Below are 18,457 nucleotides of genomic sequence, written 5' to 3' on the forward strand. Positions count from 1 at the left end.
TTAAGAAAAATTTACGTAGCTTGATGAAAGTGGCCCATGTAGACCAAGAGATCAGCAGAAACTTCATCCAAGAATGCTGTTGTTTTGTGTATTCCATATGGGAGTATCTACTTGATGGTATCGACCTTTTTAAAGAGGATCATTGTCTTAGCAAATGAACTGCAAAATAAAATGGATAAATTTTGTGGTTTGTTTTTTGTTTTAGAGTACACCAACTGCCAATCAAAGTGAAGATCCGCCCACAATGTTGCCGAAAGAAAAACTGACCAGTCTGAAGAGTAGTCCACAAGGGAAGGGAGGAGCATCAGAGGGGAAGTCTGATTCACCAGCTGGAGGTAAGTTCATACATGGATAATTTAATGTTTCTTTTTGTCCTTTTTTTATTTACTTGGTTGGAGTTGAATGTTGGCCATCAGGGTTACAGGTGGAGTTAAAATCCAGAGCAATGGGAACTGGTAAAGAATCAAAACTGTCCAAAGCTGTGAACTCATTTGTTCTTTCGTTTATTACGTCACAATTATCGGTGTATATGTACTCGTAAACCGTATATGATGTACACATGCACACGTAACGTCATAGAGGAAATCCTTGTGTTCTGCTGTCATTGGACCTTCTGCACAGCTCGTTATTGAGTCTCACATTCGCCAAGGACCAAGTACCTGACAAATCAGAGAGATTTGAATTAGAACACATAAATTAATTGGTAAAGAGCAGTGAACCAGCTCTTTAACCGTATATCTACATTTTAAATTGATCTAATGGCATTCGTATGAATAAAGGAAGGTTCTCCCTGAAATTGAGCATGCTCTTCACCTTTAAAATCGTAGACGCAAATCTATCCATGCTAGTTCTGCTGGGCATTTGACTTGTTTAATTACTCTCTGTGGCTGTCAAATTCTGAAATGAGAAGAAAGAAGAGATTCAGGAATGAAACTTGCATGTTTTACATGTGGACTATGTAATAGCCAGATTAAGTCTCTCAAGCTTGGTTAGGAAGTACTTACATGTACTCATAGGTACTAGGTTTTCTCAAATTTTACCAAAACTTGTATTTTCGTCACCTACATCCCGACCGCTCACTTGAAGAGGAGTTGTTAAACATTCGAACAAACATTTAAATACATTTACATTGAAGTCTTTAATGTTTTTAATTGAATATGTTTCCACTGATACAAGTTAAGAACAAATTTTTATGTTATATTTTTGCTTTGTCAATGCCCGAGTCTCTCTGAACATGTGAGTTGTGGTCGGTCAGAGTCTTGGTAGGTTTGCGTTTTATCAGCGTCGGGGGGGCTTTACTCGGCTCCGCAGCCCACGAGAGGTTTAATTTCAAAGCAAAAATGTGATGCTCGGTCTTTGAACAGCTCTCATTGGAACACTTTGTATAATGAGCTAAGCCTTTTTAATCCGCTTTCAAGGGATTATCTCAAATCCAGATTGATTGGCAAGCTGCTTATTCTCGTTGCTGACCAAGGAGTAATACATAGCCAGCATCAGGCCCACACTGCAAGGCAAAAAAAGTATTTTCATTACTAAATATTTATCCCTTAAGCTGTTTAGCCTGATGTAATCCTTCCGTTAATGATTCGGGAGAGGCTAAAGAAGGGGGGTGGGTGGGTGGGTAGAGGGGAAATTGAAGGGTGATGTATTTTAGAGTTTGGGTACGGGTCCAATGCATGTGTCAAAAATAGCGGATTGATGGAACAGTGTATTTTACAATAATTTAAGAAGTTAAAACGACTGTCCCAAGAACTAAAGTGGGGATACATGTAAGCGTACCAGTGTATTTTAGGACACACGTAAAATCACTATTTTTGTGAATTGATATTGAACATGGGGATATAATCACTGCAGATGTGACTAGGGATACATGTAGATGTGAATGCAGGGCTTTAGATTATGACCTTTGTATGGCTGTAAAGAGTTTGTCCAAAATACAAAGCGCCCAAAGTGGCGGTCTGAAGGCTTAACATTTTCCGCTGGAATGGGTGTAAATAACAAAGATATTCATTTTGCTATCAAAACTTGATAAGTTAATCACAAGATGAACTCGAGACGAACCAGTTTATGACTGGTAAATGAGTAAAAGTATGCCTTTAAATTTTGGATGTGCCTAGATTAAGGTTGAATATTACATTACAGGGTGTGCCGAAAGTAACGTAATCTAAAGCTCAGGAATGGATAGTGAATATGATGGTAGAATCAGTGTGGATTTGAATATAAAGTGAGTGTTGGGATCATTGAAAGTCAGGAATTAGGGTGTGACATTTTCAATTTTTCTGTTGTTTTTTTTCTTCCCTATTTACCCTCCCCCCCCCCCCCCCTCCTATCTTTCCCATGTTAATTTCTCAGACCCACAGCATTAAGGCAACCATCAGGGTAAACCTCAGTGTGGTTGGGTGAAAATCACTGTGTGCACATACTTGCATGCAATGTACTTGTAAATTTGTAAATACTGTACTTGGGTGCAGGCATTCAAACCCCAAAGCCCTCCCACCATATAAGTCATATAAGTGAAATATCCTTGAGTACGGCGTAAAACACCAATTAAATAAATAAATAGATAAATCAAACCCCTAAGAGACATGTATAGAGAAAAAAATTTAAGGTCCTGATCTCAAAGTTTAAAAATTGGAAAGCCCAAAGTTTCACTATTTCAGTTAGTTTTGTTTCAAATGCAATGGATGCATGTTGGGCATTCACCTTTTGAATTGCTGTGAATTGAATTACTGTGAATTGCTGTAAATTGAATTACTGTGAATTGAATAACTGTGAATTGCTGTGAGTTACTGTGAATTGAATACTGAGATAACATGTTAGGATGAGATGACAAAGATTTTCACTAGAGTGCTGTATTCAGGAAAAATACACATCGTTTTTGAAAGTGTATTAAGATGGACTCCATGAATGTGAATACATGTATTTTATAATAATAATGATAATAATAATGGCTTTATTTCAAGAGAGTAAAATACAATACATATACTCAGTCAGCACTGGGTTGATCTACCCTGAGGCCCTCAGACACAAACAGTTTGAAACAATATTTTACATTACATATACATTGGAAAACATGGTAATTTGGATTGTGTGAACGACTAGCAACAAGATTTTGAAAACAACACACACACACACACATATATATATAGATAGATAGATAGATAGATAGATAGACATAGATATACAGTAGCAAATTAAATCAACAAAAAGTACTAAAACAGTGAAATGTGTGAATTTTGCCACCATAATTGTCCCCAACCAATGGAAGAGATACATGTAGGTTTGTGGGTGACGGCCCATTAGCAACCCCTTCTTATCGTCTTCAGAAGTTGAAACTTCATGATACACATATTTTAAGCACAGAACAAGTGAGTGGGTATTTAAAAACTGAATAAACAGCTATTGTAGTGAACAACACATACATGTACCCACTGTAGCTATAACATTGTAACTGTGTGTTGATTGAAGGATATTCCTCCCGCTGAATATGAGTAATCTGCCATTGTTAACACCTTCTTGTCCGTCTAACACCGTTTACAAGCCCTGGGTTAATCTTCATCCTGCATCTAGCTGTAAGTGTGGCCATGTCTGAATCACTCAGCTGGACAAGGTTTGGGTAACAATGATGGAAATTGTGATTAACCCCATGGTGTGGTTTAATCCCCCAGAAAGCACTTGGCCTCATTGCTAATCCCCTCAACATGAGGTAAATTAGTAGATCTGGTCAGAATTCCCGTGTACAGGAACAGAAGTGATTTGTACCATTCTCACTAATCTTGTGATATCTCAGATACATGAACGTGTGTACAGGTATATATGACATGTTGTGATTCAGCGATTCAGTGCTGATCATCTCCCCATTTACATGCTTCACAGATCCAAGGTTTTCATTTAGAATTGGAGGAGGAGGAGGTCAGAGTTCAAAAGTAGGCGGCTGAATTGAAAGTAATTATGTCACAATTACTATTGATTTAAATAGTAAGAATATTCAAAGTAGGCGGCTGTGGGGACGGCAGCAGACAGCTGCTGCTTGCCCTTTTTGAACACCGTGGGGGTCAACTTTTGTGAATAGGGCTCTGTGCAAATCTTGTAACTGATACAGCAGCAGTGCCGTCTACGTAGTTGAATAACACAGGGTTGATCTGGTCAAGTGAATGTATATTAGACATACTGTAAACCTATAAAATCTGATCTATTGTAGTTTGTCAGGCAAAGAGGGCGAGGCCAGTTAAGTTTCTTTTGTTTTTTGTTGTTTTTTTTACCTGGTGTACATATATGTAGTAAGGCATTCTTAACTGTACATTGAATGAATGAACGATTATGGCTTAACGCCACATTGGCAATTTTGCACTGATGTTTCATGTATATTGTGTCATTACGGCAAACTGTCTCACGTGTGACCTAGCTGACCAGCTGACCATCTTGCACATCATATTAGTTTTAAAAGGCAAGTTATATTCAGCACTCATAAGACTGCACAAAATGGCCCTGAGGACGGTCAGCCCAAGGGAATCTACAGCTACCCTGCCTACAGCTGGGATTGAACCCCCACTATGCGCTTAACTCACATTCCACTCCTGAATTTTATTTATTTATTTATTTATTTATTTGAGTGGTGTTTTACACCGTACTCAAGAATATTTCACTTATACAATGGCGACCAGCATTATTATGGTGGGAGGAAGCCGGGCAGAGCCTGGTGAAAACCCACAACCATCCGCGGATTGCTGGCAGACCTCCTGAATTTGAGGTTTAACAGTTTATATGTACACTCACGCATGTACTTGTACGTATTAAACATCTAAATGGACTTTTTGTGAACTATATGTACATACACATAGATTGCCTTTTAGATTTGTTGCCTAGTATCTTTCATAATTTATTGCCTAGTAACATATTTCCTACTGCGTATATTCCAGCTGATAAACAAGGACATGAAAAGGAAATCTGTTTGTTTGTTTGCTTATAAGTATACTGGTACACAGATCTTTTTGCTTACATGTAGTGTAATTTTACACAGATCTGTTTGTACAAAAATCTGTTTGAACACAACAAAATAATCTGAAATACGAAAGCCATGCAAACAGCTCTGCACGTATTTTCACCTGCTTCGCTGCCTATGTTTTCTGGGGACCGATCCAGGCAGCTCTGGCCTGTTGTCCAGATCTTTATGCTAAGCCATATCCAGGAGTAAATATTTGTAGTGTAGATTTGAATATGTTTTCCCCCAAAACATGTCCAGTTTACCTCTGCATATTTACATGAGCAGATCGCTGTGGATCGCGTGAACACATGGAAGCCGTTCGGTAATGAGGTATGTGGCGATAGAAAACCTGAGGATTATGGGGGATTTAGTGCAATAGTCCGAAGCAAAGCCAAAAAACACACACGGTGCGGACTGAGCTGGTCTCATTTGGTGGAGATTGTCACCCACTGCTAATGGGGCAGAACATCAAAAAGGCTTCGTTCAGGGACAGACTAAAGAGTTAACACGTATGAGATGTGGCTCTGACTTACACCGTATCAGACATTTTATCAGGTTTTTGTGACGCTTTATTTGGGACCAGAAGACATTTGTTCCTTCCCTCTCCCTACCCCCCGCTACCCTTCCCCAGTGTCTCAGTTTCTGTGTTTGTAACATGTACATGTATGTATAGAGCTCAGTGTGTCCTTGTTTGTACAACTCTTAAGCGACAACATAAAGTGAACTTCAAGCTTTACGCACATCTCAGACTTTTAAATTCTTGTAGTATTTTGGACTAGCGTAAAACAAATACTCTGATACATCAATAATTACTGTTGAACTGGGCAAAAACTTGCTTGCATGTCGTATTTTACATATATATATATATATTTATTTTTTTTTACATCATACATTTTTTCTTGTATTTTACAGGTTTTGATTCATCATTAGTTGTAGTTTTGAAAATGACAATTTCATATTTTCATTATTATCAGCTTTACATTGCATACTTCATTTTAATTATCGGTCAGAAGAAGCAGTGGGTGTAAATCTCTGTACAAATGTGTACTTCCACAAAATGTGCCCTTGCACAAAATTGTTGGTCTTGAACTTAGATTCATAGTAGATTTATTTTAATTTGTTTGTTTATTTGAGGAATGATTAAATGCGTAAAAACTCCTCAAAATATTTCACTGGTCATTTTTATGGGATGTGAAACTGAATAGAGGCCAATGCAATAAAACGATTCTTGACCAATTACAAAGTGCAATCTTAAAAACGTTGCATACATGTACATGTAGTTCATGTACTAAAAAAAACTTGTTAAATGTTCCCAGTTTTAATTTTTAGAATCTTAATTGTTCCCAATTTTAGTTCCTTGAATCTGAAAGTAAACTAAATTTAAATCTGCCTTTGGGGATGGATTGAAGGGAAATCACGCCTTGAGAGGAACCTGAAAACTTTCCTGAGGTAAAGCCAAAACCGAAGCTGGAGTTGAACTCATGACCTTATTGGTTTAGGGGATGTCTTAGTGCATTGAGAGACATGGTCAATGAAGCCCATGTGTTCATGGAAGGAATCTTACAGTTCTTGTACATAAGGTCACATGATCACATGGCATATTCCCAGATATGTGGATTGTACAAACTACAATAGCATGGATTATGCTTTAATATTTTGCTGTGTAGTTGGTGAAAAAAATCACCCAAAAAAATGTTTGAAAAGAAAATCTGTTTCTCATGTTCGAGTTTTGAAAAAAATTTTTAGAATTTGTGAATCTTAAAACTGCTAGGCCCTTGTGCGTTAAATCCTTGCTGTTGATCAATTTTTGTCAAGATCAGTACGCTGCAGTTCTTTTGAAAGTTAACATCTGCCCGCAAAGTAAATCTGAGCAGATATGACAGTTTCCAAGGAGAAATCAGAAAGCAGGTTTTGTTGAAGGTGTGTTACATTGGCCAGAAGCTGCATTTGACATCGGTTAATGTAATGATTTTTTGGTTTTATTCAATACATGCTTCAGCTGTTTGCCTTCTTAAATTCTTAAATCCGTTTTGATTTCTGCATGACAGAATGTGAACAATCTGCTCAGCAAAAGTTTTGCTTGGCATAATGTGCATGTTATGTAATCTGGTGAGGCAGGTGTTATAAATAAAAATATCTACTGTATTCACACTGTACCTGGACAGAAGCTTTAAGTAGGCCATAGATAAGTCAGCTGGGGATTTCAGATCAAGGAACTCTTTTGTTGTGGAGGAAGAAAAGCTAATCCTGCTCTGTGTTACTTTGAAAAGTTGCATATATGGCTGAATGTTTAACATTGTACATGTGTATGTACTTTGGGCTGGTGATAGATGTACATGTACTCTAAATTCCTGAACCAGTTTGACCAGTGTAGCATAACTTTTGGCAACACCAATTTTAATTTTGTGTTTTATTGTGCAAGCCGACCGCAAAAAATGGCATGAGAATAAAAGTGAAAATAATCCACCTATTATTTTTGTCTGATGTTAATGGGGTTTTTTTATGATTTTCCTATTTATAAGGTTTTCTGATCATCTAAATATATCATTGATAGGAACAATTGCTGGGACAGTCCACATTATTCACAAATTAGAACAAACTGTGCTACTCGCACTAGTTCAGGTAGAACGTAGAACACTTTCAGGATGTCCCAACTAAAGAGCACACAGATTAATGATGTCAGTAAATTAGTGTACCAGGTTAGTTATTACTACTAGGATTGGTGTGTATTTTACATTGTATTACTTACATGTATGTCCATGTAGGTTTTGATAGAATATTGAACTTCTTGAGGAAGTCCTGGTTAAAGGGTGTAAAATATCAGTAAAATTAGTGTATTACCTGGTCTTGGGTGAAAAGAGTTGAACTTCCTCGTGTGAGAATACAGGGTTGGATGTTCATGTGTATAGGGGTGTATCTCTGGCTACCATCAGAAGCTCTGATTGGAGGGTTTTGTGATGAGATCGAAAAACCAGTAGGCCGTGTGTTTCGGCCGGTATCTCTCTCAGCACGTCAAGATTTTGTCGGAATTTAAATTTGAATGGCGCGGGTGCTGTAGTTGTTTTTGCAGACTGTACCGCGGCAGAGAGCGGCTTAAGGTTTTCTGTATTTGTTATGAAGCAATCATTTTGGGAAGGATTAATTCGAGGCTGGATTAGAGAGCGAGGCCTAACAGTGTTTGCTTATCAGGTCTGGCCTGAAGACTGCCTATCCCAGGATTATGCCTCCATTTGCCTAATGCCTCCTCAGTGCTCGCCAAGACTCTAGTGATGAGGGTTTAATAATGCAGTGGATTTTTTGTGGGTCTCTGCTCCGAGCACCCGCTGATAAAAGGGCTACGGCCAGACTTACCCCACAAGATGGGCTTAATCCGGTTTTATCTGACGTTGATGCGAGTCGTTGTTTGCACAGCATATTTTCAGGGCTGATCAAATGCCGCGAAATCCTCCATTTAGCATTCAAATTATAGGCCTTATGCCCAAATCGTGCAGAGAAGAAAAATTAGCTGCTTAGATAACTTTGACAGGGGTTTAGGTGAGCTAGACCTTCGCTGAGCAGAGTATGTGTATAGACTTGCCCTGTCATTCATGCCTGGCTGTATGGCAGACTTCTGTTTGTACTACAGGTGTTGGGTGTGTCTTAGTCAGACTAAATTTATGGTAACAGGTATATATTGAACAAAACATGAATTTGAAATTGATTATCTTAATCATAATTTCCGAATTGTTATGAAATGTTGGATAAAAATATAGAAAAACAAATTCGAAAATTACATCAGATTACAGCAGTGCTGCGTTGATTTGTTTATTGAGTGAGTGCACCCTAGGCATGTACATGTATGAGAGCTTACATATAATTAGCATGCTAGCGCAGGATAATAACAGAAGCCTCTCACCAATGCCAATGCTGTGGGTTCAAGTCCAGCTCATGCTGGCAGCATTCGGACGGTCATGGGTTTCCCTCGGGCTCAGTTAAATATTCTTGAGTACACCTTAACACATCAAAGAAGCAAACTAATCTTGCATTAAGATGTTTCTTGAGATGTTCTTGGCTGTTATCACACATGACATCTGGCCTCCTTCACCCATCCGGATCCTTGTGTTAGGTTTTCCATTAATCATTTATGATTTAGATAGCCCATTGAACTCAAACTACATACTCAAACTATGGCTATAAGTCCTTACACATGTAAAATTGTAACTCGCCTACATGTACATGTATTGTTGATCTGACATTATGTCATGGAGATAAGGAAATTCCACTTGCTCCTTGCATGATTTTAAGTACACGTATTTGCACAGTTTACAAAATGATCTGAATTTATGATTTTCCAGGTTTAATAATCTAAGGCCAGTTTTAAAACCAATTCCTCTTATCTTCCCAATAGAACTAATACGATAAAAAAAAAAAAGAAATCTTCGCATGTGTAACGTTAGGCCGGATTTGAGAATTAAGTCGTACATTGTCTTAGGTTCAGATTTGAAGCTGTAGCAAATGACCTAAAAGTTCCCCTGTGACCTAGTCACTCATTTTACCTGATTGCGTAAGAGTTCTGTTGATATTTGGTGTTTTCAGGTGTGTTTGGAAGTTGCATATTTGTACCAGTAAGGTAACCTTAAAATGGAAATTTCATCACCAAAAACCCCTGTATGATTACATGTACATTTTGTATACTTGGTCTTATATCTCACGTTTACCTGACTACACCTTGCCCCCACTCCCCCCACCCACCATTCCCTGAGTTCACATGTACAGCTCACCTGTAATTACACTCACAGCCTTCACTGTACCTGACTGCTAATCCCTCACTTTCCCTACCCTCAAAAGAATGCTTTGCATTTCTATTAGGTAAACGTATGGAGGGATTACTAGTGGGCTCTGGGTGGGGTTACTCTCTATTCAGAGGAGATTATCTTGTGGGCGCATGCTCTGGACTTCACCCTGCCTAGAAGTTGGTCATTGTTCAAACAGTCTCAATTAGAGCAGAATTAAGGCGAAGGCCGTACAGTAAAAGCTCGCCTTTTAGAAATTTAAACAGGACGGAAAGGATAATGTTAGTTAAAAAAAATAAATTTAGCAAACTATTACAGTTCTTTTCCATAGTTGCAACTCACAACTTAGGGTCAATTATGGGCAATTTTTATGCTCCTAAATGGTGTCTTAACTTAACTAAACCACCGAAGTACCATCTAAGACTGAAAGTTTCAAAAATTAAAATTAAGTGGGGTTAATTGTTATTAATGTTTGATTTTAACTGTATGTGTATATTACTTACTGTATCAGTTTCTTATTATCAGATCACATGTTTATCATAGATGTGTGTGTGTGTTATGTGTAGATATAAGTTCTGAAGAACTGAATATATGTTGTATAGGGCTTATGTATTGATTTTCGACCAATAACTTATGATCCTATATGAAAGATATAAGTGTGAAAAAAAAGGTGTATGGAAATTCAAAGTGAAAATTGTGACTGCCTTCTGGACTTAGTCATATATAATAAAGTGGATAGTAAGGGAGATAGTGGCAAACTTTCCTCTGATTTTCAGACCTAATTACAGAAGGATTTAAACGTTGACCATCTCCCGACGCAGATGTGTCTCAGGCAGTCAAACGGCGAAAATGATAGACGTCAGGGAATTAGGCAGATCGCGCCGGGCTTGTATTGCGCACGGCAGTCAGTCATGTCAGAGTTCGATCCCAGCTGACCAAATTTGTCACATGATCAAAATTTTCTGAATTCAAACATTTGAAGTACGCTGCTTGGCATCATTTGATGTTCTGATCACAAATCTGGTCTTTTTACTTTTCCTAAGCTGAAAATAGAGTGCAAAGCGCTATATATGTACTCTGTGTATGCTGAAAATCGTTGAGCTGTGTTGAAAAAGAGGGAACATGCATGCCTTCAAACTTTGCCCAAATGTCGATTTACTCCGTTTGGCACATCTATATATACAAGCTGTACAGTGTGCTTACAATGCACTAATGATTATGAAGAATGTAGGCTTTCTAATTCAGTTGGTTATGTATCTATGCATGGACACCATTAAGGTTAACGTAAGCCTGGCGTTGCTGCTTTACCAGCTATATCTTTCATAATAATTGTTTGCGTGCATGTATATTTCTCTGAAAAAAATTGTTTAAGGTATTTAACTTTTTTTTATGTACATCATTGTCGTTGTCATGTCAAACAAAAAAAAAATTGGGAAAGATAAACAAGTCAAGGGTCAGAGTAACTTTTACATGTATTTTGAAGATATAAAATCCTATCTGTAGATTCCTAAATCAAAGAAATTATATGTACAAGTAAATTGTGAGCACCTCCTTATGCCTAGGTAAACGTATAAACTGAAAAGAAATTATATACAATTGTGCATGTTTTGTATTACAAACTAAATTATATTTGATGAAGAAGACGACGAATATAGCGGGACATGTATCCAATTTTGATATTCACAATTAAGCTACATGTACTGTAGTCCTTCACATAATACAAATACAGTGCTTCAAATCTTGGAGTTTTCTCCCTTGTGTGATGTCGGGAGAACACGGCGGAGGTTTGGTTTGGCCCTTCCAGAGAAATCGTGCGTGTGAATCTAACAAATGAGGAAGGCTGGATTATCTACGGCTTGCTAAGCCCCGGTGACTTACTCATCTTATTCAGTCTCGAGTCCTACCCTGGGATTAAGCAGTGGATCCAATTTAATAAGCACATCCCTTTAATCCCTCTTCACTAAAACTGCAGGTACAGGTGAGGCCATCTGGAGTGTACTTTTCAGAGGTCAGACAACTTAACATGAGAGAAGACTGGTAGAAGAGGGTGGGGTGGAGGGGGGCTAGGCTTGGAGGGGTAAAGGAGATAGTTCTGCACTTCCTGACCTTGTAGGGTTGTGTTCTTGTGATGCACAAATACAATATACTGTTTTCATGTATGTTTTCGTAAAAACATAAACCAACTCAAACCAACTGCTGCCCCAAAATGATGATTTCTGGGAGCTTTTTGTATGAAATTTGTTGGAAAACAGAACTCATTTTTAGTAAACCATCATATTTTTTTTTTTCAGTTTACTTCTTAGTTTTAATACAATTTGGTTAGTTGCATGTCGGCACCCAATAGTTTGGGAGCCCAAATGTTTTCCTGAGCTGAAGTGGATCTGTATACATATATAGCCTTGCTGGGTTGGCCTGAAACTATGCAGAGACTATTCAGGACCATCATATATATGTAGGGGCCTCATTGTCCGAGGGGGTCAGAACATCAGCACAGTGCAATGACCCAGGAGCCTCCCACCAATGCGGTCGCTGTGAGTTCAAGTCCAGACTTCCTCTCTGGCTGTGGGTGGAAAGGTCTGGCACCAACTTGCAGATGGTCAAGGGTTTCCTCTCACCATTATGCTGGCCACCGTTGTATAAGTGAAATATTCCTGACTACAGCTTAAAACACCAATTAAATAAATAAATGAATAAAGACATCTTATACAGGTAAATGTAGTGGAAATAATAAACAGTATATTTTCATTGTACATCCACATCAAAGTACCAAAAAAAAAAATATGTGCCATCCATCTTAACATTAGACATGACCACACGCATGTAGACAACGTGTTGTGATGAAATTAACATAGGAAAGATTGTGAAAAGGGGAGAAAAATATAGGAAAATTGTGATTGAAACACCCTGGTTTCAAAATATGGTATCTACATGTATGCTTGTCTTTACTTCACACACAAGAAAGGTTGCCTTTCTTGCTGGAAGTCAGGGGTTTACCTTGGGCATTTCAGCTTCTTCCACCCATAAAATCCTATAAAATCGACCCCCACCCCACCGCCATCACCTAGGTCAGTGAAAAATTGCCATTAACAGCAATTACATGTAAGTAAATAAATGAAATACTAATTGCGTTAGTGTATTATTGTGAAGTACAGGTATTATGCCTCTTAACTGTTTACTATGGTCATTGACCATGTAAGCAGTTTGAAATCATTTAGGAATATTTAAATAAAGATGGTCAGCTATAGCAGAAGTGTTAGGAGAGATACGGTTAAAGCTTTGTCCATCAACTGACATTAGTAAAGATAGTGAAATATACAATTTTAATAAGGACAGCTTTGCCTTTCGGCAGTCGGAGACTTGGCAAGTTAAGTCTTGTTACTAAGTATGAAATTATATTTGTCTCCATCGGGAGATGACAATCTGGGATTTGCCAGAGTTTTTGAAGATTTTTTTTTTTGTAGTTTGTCGGTTTTTGGCCGTGCCGTTTAAGACTGGCTGACTCCGGGGACTGAACTGAAATCCTGGCTGTCCGTGCACATGGTTTTAAATGCATATTGATCAAAAGGCAGTCTTCATAGAAGGGATTAAATAGAGAAGGATGAAGGGAGAAAAGGGGATTTGGCGGGGTTGAGCGGAATCCCGATCAATGGATTAAGTCCCCTGATGATGACGTGATGAGAGATCGGGGCTGTTGTAAGTAACCACAGCCTTTAGCGGCAACGCCGGGGCTCCAGAGGGGTGGAGTTACAGTGACCACGACTGTTGTGCTGCTCATGAATAAAACCGCATAGACAGAGTTTGATTGGGTTGGTGTTTGAAGGATACATGAAACGCTTTATTTTTTGTTTTTATTTCTTAAAACTGAGTATATGATATGGCCTATAGAAGTATAAAATAGCTTGGGGTGTAGATATGGCTTTAAACTACATGAACAGTTCCCCTAATGCCCTAGCCATTAGTCTGGAAGTTAAGTAGCCTGCATTGGTAACATTGTCAGTGATCAACAACTTTAAGGGCAGAGCCAGTGTGCCAGTGGATAGGATTTTACTTCATCATTATTGTTGTTGCACTATTAATTGTAGTATGACTGCAAATCTAAAACACTGTACATATGTATTAACCACACACTTGTGTTAACACTACAGGTTTCTTGGTTGGCGATTTGTATGATTAGACATTTTCTTAGTCTGTCCACGAGTATATATTTTAGACTTTAGCTGAGGTAATTATCACTTTGACACAGACATTTTGACACCTTAAAAACATAATTACACTCCATTCCCCTTCCTCTACACCCTCTATCAAAGCTTTAAAAAAAAGAGAAAAAAAGACAAAAAAAAAGCCAGATTCAAGTTTAGAAACTCAAACAGTATTCTTGAAGAGGAGAAACTTTTTCAGGCCAAATCTGGTCGAGCTTAGGAATTTGCATCCTTTTATCGTATGATGCAGCTTTTCATTGCTTCAGCCACTGTCCATGTGCTCTGCCTTTTATTCCAATGGCCTTTGTGCGGGGACTACTTTTTTGTGTGTGACGTCCTTTGCCTTGTTTACGTCAGAATTGGCGCAGCGATTGAAAGGCGGTCACGGCGCTTTGAAGACCTCGCTGAATGACTGATGGAGTGGTGTGATAAGCCGAGGGAAGGATTCCTTTTATCACCCCGATATCCCTTAATCCGTGTTCCATGAGGCAGAATTTTCCTCCCCTAACTCACAGCACCTCACCTTCAGCTGAATCATCAGATGAATAATACTGGTTTACTTTGCAAACGGATTAGGACTCCGCTGCGAGGGATTAGGGCAAATGCATTTTTCCCCACCATTCTGTTACGCTTTCAGGACTGTGTTAAGATACATAAATAGGTCGTGGGTTGACACTACAGACTACAGACTAGAGTGCAGTAGAGTGAGGTTTTTTTTAAGGACACCATTTTCTACGGCACATCTACATGTAGTATGAACTTAAGAAAACTTAAGATACAAATTTGCTCTTCTTTTAGTATTTTTTTCTCATTTTAATGTACAGTCCTGCTGGAATTTGTCACGTTTGTTCAGATAGATATGTGGAATCAAAGCCAAGTTTAGAATTTGATGTTCACTTCCCATTAGGGAAAACCTTACTTTTTACATATCACCTGTGACACTGAAAAAGAGACTAGTTTAAAACAGTTGTTCACAAATCGTTAAAAATAGTGGCTCACCAAAAGTGACTACTTTAGGTATGTGGGACTCGCGCTCCACCAAAATATTTCCACCTTGTCTTGGGCTAATGTTGATGTGTATGTATTGATGCATATGTACGGTACATTCAGCTGTTCCTAACTACAGTATTTACTTTTTAATATATGTATAAATAGGATATAAATGTAAAAGTGTTGTAACACAGTTGTGGGTTGGGGGGAGACAGTTTTTCTGAGCCCAATGAGCTGTCAAATTTACAGCTCTCTACAGTCAAGCAAAGTTTGTTGTTTTAATACATGTCCTAGGTCAAGAGACATTGGCTGGCTATGTCCTTGTTCTGACCATGTCAATCCCGTGGATAATGGTGTTAATTATCCTGGATTAACTCCCCTTATCAGCCGTTTGTCTGTAATACCTTCTGGCATGGCCACTGCGGATAGGCTTGTACCTGGCAGCTGGCGGTAAAAATATAATCCGCTTGACAATGGCAGTTGAAGTGGAGAGTTATTACATGTAAGAGAATGGATTTGGGAAAACTGGACAGTTCTGTAACTTGGAGCTATTATACATATGTACAGCTCTCTATTTTCAGACTGGATATGAAATATCAAATATTTTTAGTCTTTTCAAATGTTTAAGGGCAAATTTGATGCATGTACCCACCTTAATCCTTTTGTTACGTCTATTGATTTATTGGGTTTGCCATTATATGAGGGTTTCACAGAAAACATCATTTTTTTTTTTTAGTCTAGGTAGAGAAATGCCTGCAAAATATGTTTAATGAACATGTGGTGAACATGTGAAAAGGTTGAAGAAATAGGATAGTGCACACATGTTATTATTCCCCAAAACCAAATAAGAAATTAAAAAAAAAACTTTGCAAGGATAATTGTCTGTTTTTTCAAAATTCATTGAAAGCAAAGTAAATAAATGAAAAGAAAGTCAAATGTATTTTTCTCAAATTATATATCAATAGTTTTGATCTTGATCAGTTGTCATGATTTTGCAACAACATGTGTTTACCTGTGCATGTTCATTGTTAAGTGGAATCACACTTTAAGATCTCCCCAGTTTCAGAAGATACCCCATCATTTACCTACCTTTTTTGCTGTTGCTTATTCCTTATAAAGGGTAAGCTGGCACTATATCTGCTACCCCCCAATACCACTTGATCTCCCCCCCCCCCCCTTCCACCCATTCCCTCCCCTATTGGTGGGTCTGCATCATCAGCAGTTATAGTCATTGCAAAATTAGCGTTAAACCCTAATCATTCATTCAACAACAACCATGCTGACTTGTGGTATTAAAATGGGTGTCACCACTGTACAGGTGAGAAGCTGCTAATTACACACAAGTACAGCTGTAAATGGAATCATTTCACAACAATTCAAATCTCCATCATGATGCACTCTATAGCCTCAGATGGGTAAATGTATATCCCCCCCTCCCCCTGCTGTCCCAATCATCCCACCCCCTGCCCTGACTGTGCCTTATCTCTGTGGTTTTAATCCCCCCCATCTCTAATCCCTGCCCAGATTTATCTCAAATATGAGATGCCCAGCTCCAATGCTGGGAGATCTGCATGCTGAAATCCGCTTGTCTCCCAAATCCAGCCATCTGTCTTATTATGCAGCCATGTTCTGACAAAGAGGATTGTGGGATTAAGGGGCCGGTTTTTGTTACGGGGAGATAATCTCCGTACTCTATTCCGACTCATGATTTGTGTCGGAGCAGCGCTCACCATTCGTCCCCTCTGCTGAGTTATTGAGGCAATGCTGGCTGGCTGGCGGTGTGGGATCTCAGCTGCTGTCGGTGTCAGTGGTTGGCTGTATAGGAACAGAATTTAACACTGCCCCTGCCTCTATCGGCTAGTCTGACAGGGTAACGGCTGACGGACTGTCCAGAGTTAGCTGTCTTTTAGGCAGCCCCCAGAAATGATCCCCCACTGTCAATCTGGCTTTGACTGACCCTTCACCAGTGGCTTTTCTTGGCTTTTTCAAAAAGCATTGTGACGACAGTGACGCCGCTCGTTGCTGGTCTGTTTGTCTTCAGTACTGGTGCCTCACCTCGCAGAGCTACCGACCCCAATCCTGCAAGCATTGCCCTTTTAGGGACCACTGGTACCCACAGGGTGCTGCCTGACTGGGTGCGGTGTTGCCGTCGTAAAGTCACCGAATTGAAGATATCTGTAGATTAAATGATGTGGCAGAAGTGGTTGGAGGAAGGTAAGTAATTGGACGACTTTACCTGTACTTACCTATCATGTAAGTAGACAATAAACCACCTGCGTATACCAGAGCTCTGTATATTCTGGTACAGGTGTGTGGTTTACTTACCTAATGAATAATCAATCTACCTGTTGTTATATGTAACCCAATCTTATAGATATATCATAAATGGTACATCGTACACGGAAGCCTTGTCTACTCTCTAACTTTTTCTAGGCAGCAACTTCATAAATAACTTTTATTTCTTAAGTTAGTGGAACTTGTTCAAGACAAACTTATGATTTAGTTTTCCATGATTTAGAAATGCCTTATATGACCACAAGTTTCGTCCATGCCTAGCTTGCCCATTTTTCCTGATTCTGAGAGCTCTATTGATAAAAAGGTGTTTTGAAGTTTGCTTGGAACATGGGATGATATTCTACAGGAAAATTATAAGTTTCAGCACCAAAAAATATAGTTTAGGACATTTATATGTCTTAAAAAATGCACTTTGCTGGGTGAAATTGGAGATCGATATGGGTAGTCATCAAACAGGCATTTAGGGTCGTTGTGTGGTAATCAATTTTGTTGGTAATGATTTTTCATATTCAAGTATTAATGATATTCACTAATGAAAAAGGAAAGTGACGGTGTTGTTCAGTGGCAACAGCTCATCAAAAATTATTTATCTGTTCTTTTTCAAAAGGGGAAGTTTTTAATATTGAATATCTTTGAAGACATTTCTAACTTTATTTACGGTATAAAGTATAACAGACGTTTTTAATTCACAAGTGCATTTGAACACAAAAGGAGTTGTGTTTAAAAAATGGATCAGGTCAAATATTAAGGTCATCACGATCAGTGTTGTGATTAAGAATGATTTTTTTTTTAGAGTCAAATTCAAAATATACATGTATGCTTTTGGAAATCTGCTTCTACAGTATGTATTTTGTGATAAGACGATACGAGTTTAATCCAACAAGTAGTCCTAAAAATTAACTTAAAGTAATGCTGGGCTTCACCCATAAAACATGTAGTCAAAATTCTGGTTATGAGAAAGCTATACAATATGATACATGGTACCTAACTTTCACGCCAATTAAATTACATATAAGAATAATAATTCTTTTAATGCAACTTATTTTTCTTTTGTAGTGATACAGAAACCTTGCCTAGTGTTGTTTTTTTTTTTCTGCTTTTGTTATTATCATTCTAGCTTCTGTTTCATCTTTTAATATACCCTTGTTAATACCGTAAATGCACCGGTATGCTTCATATTTTCCCCCATAGAATCAAACTTTTGACAGAACGTGCGC

At 38.4% G+C, this 18,457-nt stretch overlaps 1 protein-coding gene across 1 annotated transcript in view; it reads left to right on the forward strand.

The window, feature by feature from the left end:
- Positions 1 to 18,457, forward strand: part of LOC135463393 (homeobox protein dve-1-like) — a 47,338-nt gene that overhangs the window by 14,993 nt on the left and 13,888 nt on the right. Inside the window, exon 2 of the mRNA XM_064740653.1 lies at positions 206 to 335. Within this exon, the coding sequence (XP_064596723.1) occupies positions 206 to 335 (130 nt within the window). The remainder of the gene's footprint in view (positions 1 to 205; positions 336 to 18,457) is intronic.

This window comes from Liolophura sinensis, chromosome 3 (assembly GCF_032854445.1).
Source record: "Liolophura sinensis isolate JHLJ2023 chromosome 3, CUHK_Ljap_v2, whole genome shotgun sequence".
Taxonomy (NCBI): Eukaryota; Metazoa; Mollusca; class Polyplacophora; order Chitonida; family Chitonidae; genus Liolophura; species Liolophura sinensis.